Here is an 11509-nt window from a genome sequence, read left to right as displayed (position 1 = left end):
ATTTATACCTGAGGACGTAAGGCACAGAGGCACAGAAACGATCAACCAAGATCCAGAAACTCAGCCCCAGAGCCTGGAGAAATCCAGGGATCTGGTCCTCATCTGGTCCACAGGAGGCCCCCTGAGGGTATCTATCTGGCTGTGGCCCATTCCGTGCCCCATCTCACTTGCCAGTCTCTTTAGCTGACTTTCTCTCAGCCAGCCCAGTGTACAGAGGGCCTTCTCCAGCCACCTCCTCCATCCTGTTTTGCACAAGGTCACTCACATCTCCTCCCTCCTCTGCTCAAACCCTGCACTGGCTCCCATCTCTTTCAGAACAAAAGCCAAAGAACATGCACCAGCCTACAAGGCCCGGTGGGAGCTGGCCCCCCGTTCCTCCCACTCCGTCTCCTACTACTCTCCCCTTGCTCCCTCCACTCTGGACCCGCTGGGCTCCTGGCCTGTCCAGGCACACGCCTACCTCAAGACCTCCCCACCTGCTGTTCTGCCCGGGCACTCCTTCCCTAGCGATCTGCATGTCTCACTCCCTCACTTCCTGAGGGTCTTTACACAAATGTCACCTTATCCCAAAGCCTTCCCTGCCCACTTTATTTATATTGCAACCCCTCTCCCCCTCCTTCCCAGTGCCCCAGGCCTGTCCCTGCCAGGACCCCTTCTCTGCTGTGTTTCCTCCATGGCACTTTCCATCTTCCAGCATCCTGTATATTTTACTTATTTATTGTCTGCCTGCCTCGTGAGACTATCAGGGCAGGAATTTCTTCTTTTTTAACCACTAAATCCGCAATCCCCGGTGCCTAGAACAATGCCTGGCACATAATAGGAGCTCAATAAATATTTGCTAATTAAACACAAGAAAGTATCAGATGGCTGGTGAATTGAACTAGGCCTGCTGTGGCCCAACCCTGCTTTAGGACAGTGGGGGACAGGAAAGGAAAACCAACGGTTTTGAATCACCCTTCTATTTGCCAGCACCCAGCCAGACCCCTTCACAGCCTGTGTCTCACCAAGGGCAATCCCAGATTTTATGCCCTACTGACCAGGGTTCAAATCCTGACTGGGCCACTCACTGGCTGTGTGGCTCTAGGCAAGTTACTTTCATCATTTGTAAAATGGGAACAAAAATATGATTTAGTGACAATTAAAGGATAAGTGGGCTTTTCCACGCATGGAATGGACACCTAAGAGGGGAGCAGAAAAGGCAGCAGAGCCCCTGGGCCGTGGCATTTCACCCGGACTCCTATGTCCATAGACTGAGCACTGGGACAGGCACGCAGCAAATCGGGGGGTGGGGAGTTGTTTACCCAAATAAGCGAATGGACACCTAAGAGGGGAGCAGAAAAGGCAGCAGAGCCCCTGGGCCGTGGCATTTCACCCAGACTCCTATGTCCATAGACTGAGCACTGGGACAGGCACGCAGCAAATTGGGGGGTGGGGAGTTGTTTACCCAAATAAGCGTGACCTGGTCCCCACACCCAGGAAGCCACACAGAGACAACCACACAGACCCACCATCCTGCCACAAGGCAGAAGGTGGCATGGCCCAGAAGTCCTGAGGGCTGGGAGTATCTGGCAGTCTTCATGAAGAGGGTGTCTCAACCAGGCCTCAAAGGACAGTAAGATTTAGGCAGAAGTGCAGCCCAGGCAGGGGCGCGCATGAGCACGGGCGCAGTACAGCTAAGGGCAGAGTTGGAGAGCACACCTGGGCAGGACTGCAGTCTCCAGGGACATTCAGTCTGACTCCTGGGCAAGCGGGACTGCGCTTCCCCCAGGGGCAGCATCTTTGTCACTCAGGGTCTAACTCCCAATCCCCACTCCATAGTGGTGACATGCTAGGGAACCTCAAGCTCCCAGGCCAGGCCCCTCCACATCTTCTGCCACCCCTATCTACACTTTATTAAACACACACCTCCTGGAGAGGGTGGAATGAGCAGAGGCTTCTTGAGCAATGGCTGTGCCCCAGCCACATTCACCTACCGTGGCCTCATCCACGGGTGACATCCCCATACCCAACCCCCCACCTCCTGGCACACAGAATTGGGAATTCCAGTCCACGGCTGAGGGCCCAGAGCCCAGGGTGGTTATCCGAGTTGCTGGGGGTCCCCTAGCTGGCCAAAGGATCTTTCAACCAAACCACATTGCCCTCTGCACCCTGCACCCCATCCCCAGAAACATGCTTCTCCAGCTCCTGAGACCCTGGGCCCACCCACTGCCCAGGCAGCTCCCTTCCTTCCGTCTTGATCACCTTCATCCCACATGGTTCAGCCTCTGAGGCCTCTCACCTTAGTCCTACCCCTGCAACCCCACCTTGTCTCCTCTTCCTTCCACTAAGGATGGAGCTGTAGCCCCTCATCCAGGTCCCCTCATCCCCTCATCTCCCTCGTTCCCCTCTCCACCCACCACTCTAAATCCCCAGCTCTGACCCCTCTCTTAAGCTCAGGGCCTTTTCCACCTGCTTGCCAAACAGGGACAACTAGGCCCACCCCCAGGAGTCCCACGGAGCCCTCCTCTCCTGTCTGCTCCTCTCTCTTGCACTGCCCAGCCACTCCTCCCTGCTCCTCAGGCCTGAACACTCTGCCTGCCTCAGCCTGCTCAGAGTCGGCCCCAAACCAGAGCTCCTGGGATGCCCACAGCCCTGCTCCAGCACCCTCGGAGGCTCCCCCAGCACACAGGACACAGCCCAAGCATCTCAGCATGGCATTTTGCACACCCAAGCCCCCACTCTTGGATTTCCAAGCTCATTTCCTACTGCTCCTCAGGTGGCCAAACTCAACCCATTTTCTGTCTTTGAGCTTTGGCTCTTGAGGTTCCTTCTACCTAGTACACCCGCTCCCCCAACCCCCCTACTCCTCCAGGGGCCTGCCCAAATTCATCACTGTGAAGAAGATAGTTGCCAGCACATAGGTCCCATAAATGCTTCTTGAGGAAAAGAATCCCAATCCCCAAGTTCAACTGGCACCTCCTCCGGTATGGCTGCCTGGACTGCTCCCACTGGAGGCAACCATCCTCTATCTGGTGGAGCTATCTCCAGGACCTGATTGCAAACTGAAGGTCTGCTCTTGGTCTCCTGGACTCGGGAGCCAGGCTCCTTCAATCTGAGAACACACCTTGCTGGCTTTGGTGCCCCAGCTCCAGAAGACCTCTTTGATGATGAGTGAGGCAGGGCTGAGCGCTGGGGTGGCCCATCTGTGGGGCGCTCCTCCAGTCATTGGGGGTAGGTAAGGTGATGCCAGCACAGATGGCGGGCGGCTCTGGGATGAGTCAGGAGGGAAATCTGACACTCCCCACGGGCAGGCAGGGACCTGAAAGGTGGTATCAGCCTGAGCAGGCGGTGGGGACAAATGGGAGGAGTGGAAAAGGGGCCCCAGGCCAGGATGCAAGCAAGCAGACGGCCACCAGTGAATATGACAAACGGTGTTTAATTTTCCATAATGTGCAGCTTCTGTGTGTAAAAGGCCCATTAATACTCCATGAGCCGTACATTCTGGTGACACAGCAGCCAGCCCCTCCCCCTGCCCCTCTGAGAGGCACGGCGCAGGGCAGGGAGCAGGTGCTGTGAGAACGTGGTCCTGGTGTGCTTACCAGGAACACACGCATGTTAGCGCCAAGTGTCACGGGGGGGACATGGCATTTACACAGGAGAGAACCACGGACACACTTGTGAGGAGAAGACATGAGGGTACAGGAGACAGTGGATCAGGGAAGGATAGCCACGATGTCCACACATGGCAGTAAACACAAGAAATGTGAGTGGACAGGTGAGAGCCACTCGGTGACAGGCTCGGGGCTCCTACAAGCAGAAGAGGCTGAGGAACGGGATACCTCGTGTGCCCCAGTGGAAGGACAGACCTGAGCCTGTCCTGTGAGAACTTGGGTGTGCAAACCTGTGCACAGGTGAGAGAACTTAGATTCCAGGGTATGCATTTAAGAAGAGGACGCAGACACACACACAAGACCCACGAGTGGGAACATGGAGATGCAGAGGGACAGACGGGAAGGCCCACAGCAGCAAGTACAGGAGCGCTGGGAGCTCTGCCCCATGGGCTCCCCCAAGCTCGGCAGAGCCAGTGACAAACTCGGGCCCCATGTCTGAGAGTCCAAGGGTCTAGGAAGGCTCAGGATGGGGAGAGCCCGTTCCACCACAGACAGCATCCCGGCTGGCTAGTGGCTTCAGAAGTGCAGAGGAAGCCACAGGCATGGGGTGGGACGCTCAGGCCTCACTGCTGCCGCAGCCTCTGCTGCTGCCACACTCCACCCACACGAGGCGGGCCTGCTCCTGCAGGATGCGGCCGCGCACCACCTTAGCCAGCTCCTCCGCGTGGCCCCACTCGTGGGCAGGCACCTGCACCCAGGAGCACGGCAGCCCCCAGAGCACCTGCTCCGAGCTGCGGCACTGTCGCAGCAGCTCCGAGTCCCGCCAGCCCGGCCGACCCAGCAGACCCCTGCCAAGAGATGAGGGAGGCAGCCATCAGAGTGGGGGACCAAGATGGACAGAGAGACAGAGGGAGATAGACAGAGATACGAAGTGTCAGAGAGAGAAGACTGGCAGAGACAGACGGCAACAAAGAGATGACAGAGAGAGACCTGAGGGCCCTGCCCACTTCCCCCACCCCCCTCACCTGACTTCACGGACATTCTTCTCGGTCACCTCCACGTGGATGACGATGGGATAGATCTCATTCTGGACCAGCTCCCGCACGCCACGCACACCCAGCTCCAACAGGCAGTGCTTCTTCTCGGAGGACCAAGGCCACATCATACCCCAGCCCAGAGACACCAACCTCCCCATGCTCTGCCCCCACCCTCGGTCCCATGTCACAGCCTCCCACAGGTGCAAGTCCTGATTTGCCACCCAGAGGGACCCTGGCAGCAAGGAAAGAACCTATAAGGGGTGACGGGAGACCTGGGCTCGGTGGGTGACCTGGAGAAATGTCACTTCCCCCCTCTGGCCCTCAGCCTCGCCGTCTGGAGGATAGATCTAAATCCACCCTGCCCACCACCCACCACCCAACAGCCCCCAGCAAATTCCCAAGAGAGTGGCAAGTTCAAGGACAAGGATGTATAGGTAAGACGTATGAGCCAAACAGCTCAAGGATGACCCACATGGTATGCCCCAACCCACCCATATCACAGCTGAGGAAACCGAGGGCCACATGAGCAAAAGGACTTGCCCAAGGTCATCCTGCAAGTGAGCAGCAGAACAAGGCCTGCATTCACACTCTGGCTCACAGGCCCAGAATGGCAGCACCCCTCTCCAGCCTAGCCCCCCACCAGCACCTACCTTCCCAACAGACTCCTGGATAGCACGGATCCTGCTGCCCAGTCCAGGGGTGGCAGGCCGGGCCTTGGGGGCTCCGGGTGCTGAGGATGCACACTGTTCCTCCCCAGAGAGGCTTTCTGCAGAGGGAGAGGGAGAAGAGGCAGAGACGAAGGGCCAGTGAGCCTGGCTGCCCCAGAATGCCACCAAGCCCTCCCCTCCCCAGGAGTACAGGCTCACCTGCTGGGCACACTTGGAAGTCCAGCCGGGAGCTGGGCAGGTCTAGCAGGTTGCGAATGAGCCGAGGCGCCAGGCACTCAGGCAACAGCACCACGGGCCGCAGGGCAGACACCAGCAGTGGCCGCACCAGGCTGTAGGGTTTGAGGCTCCGCTCTGGCTCTGCGGTAGGGGAGGGGTGCAGAAGGGATGAGGGTGCAGGTAGGGTCCCAGATCCTCTTTCTTAGGGCAGCCAGCCCCTTTGATACTCAAAAACATCACCCTCTCCCCTGCACCCCCAACCCGGCCTTTTCCTGCTGCTTCTGCGTGCGGCACACACACACACACACGTGCACGTGTATGCACTCACTCTCTCTCTCTCTCTCTCTCTCTCTCTCTCTCTGCAGGGCTGCACCCCGCCCCCCCTTGCTGGGACTATTACAGTTAGGCTACTCCCTGATCCTCTGCCTCACCCCTGCCCCCTACAGGTCATTCTCCGCCCAGCAGCCAGAGAGAGGTTTTAAAACTAAAGTCAGATCGTTTAACCCCCCTGTTTTCAACACACCAGTGACCTTCACAGGTGTTCAGGAAAAAGGCCACATCCTCCACTGGATGACATAGTCCTGCTTGAGAGCCTGGGAGGTTGGCAGGCACAGACCCCACTCCTGCCTTGGCTCTCCCTTCAGCTGCCTCCAATCACAGGGCCTCTGCATGCCCTGGGACCACCTAAAGCCCCACGCCTGCACCTCTCAGCCCAGTTAACCCGCACTCTCCCCTCAGAGCCCAGATCACAACTTTCCTGGGCCCCAGACGGGCAGCGCCCGTGGCCTGTGCTCACGGCACCCAGTTCTCCACTGCTCACCTCTCACTCTCTAATTATGCCCAAGGTGTGATAGCATCCGCCTCCCCCACCAGATAGCGAGCTGCCTGAGGGCAGGCCCTGTGTGTGCCCGACACAGTGCCTGGCAGAGGTGGCGTTCAGTACTCACTTGCTGAACCCAGCATCCTCCAAACACACCACACACAGCCATGGCTCTGTGCCTTCATTAGCGCTATGCTTTCTGCCTGGAACAAACTGCTTTTCATCACTGAAAGCCCCACTTGAAACCATCTCTCTTCCAGGAAGTCTTCCCCAAGCCCCCCTCTCCCTTGCTCCCCAGAATAACTACTCCCTCCTCTGGGCTCCCCGAGTCTCTTCTCCCTGATCTTCCCTAAGGCCTCACCCTGCCACCTCCAGGAGCCCCCTCTGGGGTCCTCTCAGCACCTGCTTCCACACACGTGGGAGCACAGCCACACACGCTCTGCCAGACAAGAATAGGCCTGCGCTCATGCGTGCCCCCAAACTCATATGCACCCACAGTCACAGTCCTGCACACATGTACCTTCCCCCAGGGTCTCCCCCAACCTTGGCAGCCCATCCTCCCACCAGGGGGAGCTTTGTCTCTCAGGCCCTGGCATGGGCCCTGCCCTCCACTGGAACCCTCACAACAGGCCCTTCCAGGCCAAAGGGACCACCAATGCCACAGGACACCCAGATGTGCACACCCCTGTACACTGTGAACAATGCGGGATACACCTTTACACCTGCACACCCACCTGAGCAGGGCTCCAGCAGCAGCTGCTCCGGGGAGTCCCCTGCAGGACCCCCCACCGGCTTGGGCCTCACCAGCCGCAGTTGGTCCAGGGCTCGCTTCTTTAGCTGGGGAGGGTGTAAGAAAGCAGAGCACCTGAGAACTCAGCTCCACCCGCACCCCACCCCAGGGAGAGGAGAGCAAACAAGACCCAGGCAGGGTGGGCCCCATCCTTGTCCATGTTCCCCGGCAGACCCTGGGCCAGCACGAGATGCCCCTCCCCACCAGGCCCTCTCCTGCCCCTGCCTGGCTCAGCACAGCCCCCCAGGCAGGCGAGAGCAGCCATTCCTATGGGCCCAGGGACCCAAGCCCACCTGAGCCAGTTAGAGGAGCCTTAGGTCTACCTCCGACTTTACAAATGGCAGACAGGCCCAGAGACCAGAGAAACCTAATATCACGTAAGAGACAAACTTTGGGGTTTCTTCCAGTGAATTAGCAACATAGCCTTGGGTAAGATTACTGAAACCAGTAAAAAAAAGCACTAATTATACCTGACAGATATCAAATGCCCACAATATGGCAGACACTAACTAAGCCTCTGATGAGCATTAACTCACTGAAGCCATGTACTGGCAGGTAGTATCACTACACCCATTTTACAGATAAGGACACACAGCCTGGCATGGGCCCTGTAAGTAAGGTTCAAGTGAGTGTCCAAAGTCACCTGGCTGATAAGTAGCAGAGCTGGAATTCCAAGCTCGACAGTCTGGCTCCAGAGCCCAGGCTCTCAGTCCCCTCTCTAGTGACATGGCCTCTTCATTTGCTTAACCTCTCTGAGCCTCACTTGCCTGTGTGCACAGTGGGGATAGTCACCCAGCCCAGCCATTACCCAGGGACTGGAGAAGGCAATGCGACTGCTGTTTTGTCGGGTGCTTACTACGTGCCAAGCATACTCCTGAGCATCGGGCACATTCTACTTTATTTATCTCTCAACTACCCTGGACAGTGGAGCACATAGTAGAGGATCAATTAAGTCCCGGTGAAGGAGTGAGGTGGGGGGCCTCCTCTTCTCTTCCCCCAGGGCTGACAGAGAATGAACTCTGCCCTCTCCCTTCTGGACCCCGCCCTTGGCATCCCCCTCTCCCCAGGCCCTCTCCCTGCCTGCCCAGCCCTACTTACATTACTGCGGGGGCCTCGGTGTCGGCTGGAGGGCAGGCATTTTTCCTGAACTCCTAGGAGCTGCTGGGCTCTGTGGGAGAGAGTCGTGTCATGCGTTTGCAGGGAGAAGGGGTGCCCCTCCTCTTCTCAAACCCAAATCCTGTCCCAGAGGATGGTGAGGGATTGCAGGAGAAAGGAGAGAGCCACCATCCCAGTCCACACTCCCCGTGGGACCCTGTCCCCAGGCTCCTGGCTCTGCATCACCTCTGAAAATTGGGCACGGTGCCCCGGTCCAGGTCCCGCAGAGTGAGGGGGTCAACCCGGGTGCAGAACCATTCCTGCCGCCGCTTGTATGCTGGGTCCACCAGCCGCAGGATCTCTTGGGCTTTCACGCAAAGGGCATGAGGATCTGCCCGCTCGGGCAGGGTGAGGTTGGCTCGAATGTAGAAGGGCTCAGTGCCCAGCCCCTTTGCCCAGGTGTCTAGGGCCTCATGGAAGGAGTGGCAGGCTGGGCACAGATGGGGCAAGGGGCAGCAGGGAGGGCAAGAGGAGGACAGTGAGGCCAGAATCAGCCTCGGTGGGGCCACAGACAGCCCTCTCGAGGCCTGAGCTGCCAGGACTCCACTGTTCCCTTCTTACAGTGACAGATGTAGGTCCAGAGGGGCAGAGACTTGCCCAAGTCCACCAAGCCCAATAGGGGCAGAACCAGGACTCAAACCCAGGACTTTGGACTTCTAACGCAGTGGTCTATTCACTGTAAGCTGCTGAGCAGGAGAGGACAGAAAGGAAACAAAAACAGACAAGAGGCGGAGGCAGCAGCAGGGCCAGGGGTCAGGAGATGAATGATGGGGCAAGGCCGTCTCCTTCCCAGGCCCTTGATTCTCCCACCCACACACAGGCTGGAGGAGCCCTCACTTGCCCTGACCCTGACCTCCTAGGATTCATGAGTTCCCAGCCCCTCCACCAGGCCAGACTTACCACTAGAGTCCATCAGGAAGTGCAGTGTGGTTCTCTGCTGGGCCTCGGCTTCCAGGCATGCCCCCTCCAGGCCAGCAGCTTCCACCCTAGGCTGGGAGAGAATGTGGGCAGGGAGGGAAAGAAGTGAGCTTCCCAGGAAGGACAACATGCCCTGGGGCTCGAGGAAGACCAGTGAAGGGGTGACTATGCCTCATCACTCAGATGCCCGCACCTCACAGGCTACGTGCCCTGCCCAGCCCAGTCAGACCCTGCTCTTGCCCACTCGTCCCCAACCAGCCTCCCTCCTCCCTGGTCTTGGGATCTGTCAAGGTGCTGTCAGTCTGTCCCACCCCCAGTCCATGCCCAGTCAGACTTCATTTAACACTGGCTGAGGCGGGGCAACCTGCAGCTAATCACAGAGCCTATTTCTCCTTTGGCCAATCCCCAGAAGCTCCGCCCAGTGGTCTTGCTCCACCAGTCAGAAGGTGCCCCACCCTGGCCGAAGCACTGACTCCACCTCCCAGCTCAGCGGGAGGGGTCTCACCTCTCGTGGTTCCATCCTGGCTGACCCAGGACCAGACAACACCCTCCGCACCACGGCCCCTGACCATCCGTCCCCAAGGAATGACAGGCCATCTGGGCTCTTGTCCTGGGGCTCTGGGCCCCCTGGGGGACTCCAGCCAGACACTTGGATGGCCAAAGACCTGAGAAGGGAGAAAGAAAGCAGCTGGAAATTAGACTCCAATCAGGACTTTGATTCAGTTCCACATTCCTGGGGAACCACAGTGATTCCATTCACCAAGTATGCCATGACTCCCACCCCCAGGCCATCAAGTGTGATGTGCCCTCTGCCTATAATGCCCATCCCCCCTTCTCCACCTGAAAAATGCTGCTCTTCCTTCAAAGCTCAAGAAAAAAGCGGCCCCTCCCTCCCAGTACCCTGGGCGCATCGTGCGGTGGAGTTTGGGGCAGGAGCACCCCAACCACACCTGCCACGGTTTTGCATTTTCCCTTTTGTTTCATGTTCAGCTCTGTATCCCAAGCACCAAACCAGTTTCTGGCACACAGCAGATGACTAATAAATGTTTGCTATGCTCACAGTCTAGGGATGGAGGTCGCCGTGAGAACACAGCACAGGTCAGAAGATGGTTACAGCTGGCAGTGGGAGCACAGAGGGGAGGGGCTTCCCAGGGGAAGAGATCCCTGGGCTACACCTTAGTGATAGGTAGAAACACTGGTGACAGATAGAGGGGATGGCACTCCAGGCTGAAGGAGGGGCATGAGGAAAGCCACAAAGGACAGAATACCGGATGTGGGGATGCATTTAATAACAACATAAACAGTAGCAGTAGACGATGGGTGCTTCCCACATGCCAGACACCATGCTAAGCTCCCTGCCTTTATTAATTTCACACCCTGGGAAATGGCTCCCAGAGCCAGCCTGTGGAGGGCACAGCATGAAAGCATCTGGCCTTCCTCCCATGAGCAGTGGGCGCCACTGATGGTTACAGCAAAGTCGTAAGGACCCCCACGTGGCAGGGTTCCACCTGTCCCCAGATGGGAAGTAGTGAGGCCCTGTGGCCAGGCTCAGAGTCAAACTGACCCCAAGTCCCCTCCATGACCCCCTGGCCATGGAGAGGTGGTAAGGCCAGGGTCTGCAGGTGTGGCCCAGCTGGAGAGGCAGCCCTGGCCATGACAGGCCTCCCCATGCACCCTCGCAGCTGAATACAGATATGGCCACACTGCCCCCTGCTGCCAGCCTGGGGTGGTGGAGTCTGCAAGGACCTCAACCCAATCAGCGCCCCTGGGGAGCAGAAAGCTTTGGCCCCAGGGAGCCTGTCTCAGCCCCTGCTCTCTCAGTCAGAACCAAGAGCCAGGCTGAGGGGCTAGGGCAGCCCCAACTGTCCTGGCTGCATCAAGGTGGCGTGGAAGGGCCTGGGCACGTCGGGAGCCCTGAGACCTGGCCTGGGTATACTGGCCAGTGGCTGTGTGGCTGGAGCAACACAGTGGGGCTCTAAAGCCCAGGGTAAATGGTGACCTCGACTTGGACAAATGAGCCGGCTGTTTGTCTCAGTCACTGTATCCATAAAATGAGGCAGCCCTTTCCCACTGAGGGTGTGAGGGTCAGGGGAGCACACAGACAGTGCAGGTTGATGAAACCACAGGGCTCTGGCGCTCTCCCTGCCCTACCCCTCCTCCCCCATGACGCTCCTCCACTGTCTCCCTGCCCCGCCATCTGTCCGTCCATCCTCCATCCTGCCCCAGCACCCCACTGTCACTATCCATCATCCCCTGCCCAGTCCCCAGGCACTGAGAAGGGCAGGAGCACCACAGTCACCCCCCCCCCCCCCGGG

At 58.3% G+C, this 11509-nt stretch overlaps 1 protein-coding gene across 1 annotated transcript in view; it reads right to left on the bottom strand.

Annotated features, from left to right (window-relative positions):
- Positions 1-3395: 3395 nt before the first annotated feature.
- Positions 3396-11509, bottom strand: part of CARD10 (caspase recruitment domain family, member 10) — a 26417-nt gene continuing 18303 nt past the window's right edge. Inside the window, exons 13-21 of the mRNA XM_008569768.1 lie at positions 9700-9859; positions 9177-9267; positions 8463-8706; positions 8220-8289; positions 7066-7168; positions 5494-5652; positions 5278-5393; positions 4616-4728; positions 3396-4438 (exon numbers count right to left, since the gene is read on the bottom strand). Coding sequence (XP_008567990.1) covers positions 4207-4438; positions 4616-4728; positions 5278-5393; positions 5494-5652; positions 7066-7168; positions 8220-8289; positions 8463-8706; positions 9177-9267; positions 9700-9859 — 1288 coding nt within the window. The 3' untranslated portion in view covers positions 3396-4206. The remainder of the gene's footprint in view (positions 4439-4615; positions 4729-5277; positions 5394-5493; positions 5653-7065; positions 7169-8219; positions 8290-8462; positions 8707-9176; positions 9268-9699; positions 9860-11509) is intronic.

Source organism: Galeopterus variegatus, unplaced genomic scaffold (genome assembly GCF_000696425.1).
Source record: "Galeopterus variegatus unplaced genomic scaffold, G_variegatus-3.0.2 Scaffold527, whole genome shotgun sequence".
Classification (NCBI taxonomy): Eukaryota; Metazoa; Chordata; class Mammalia; order Dermoptera; family Cynocephalidae; genus Galeopterus; species Galeopterus variegatus.
The sequence above is the reverse complement of the archived record's forward strand: the minus strand, read 5'-3'. Positions and strand labels throughout refer to the sequence as shown.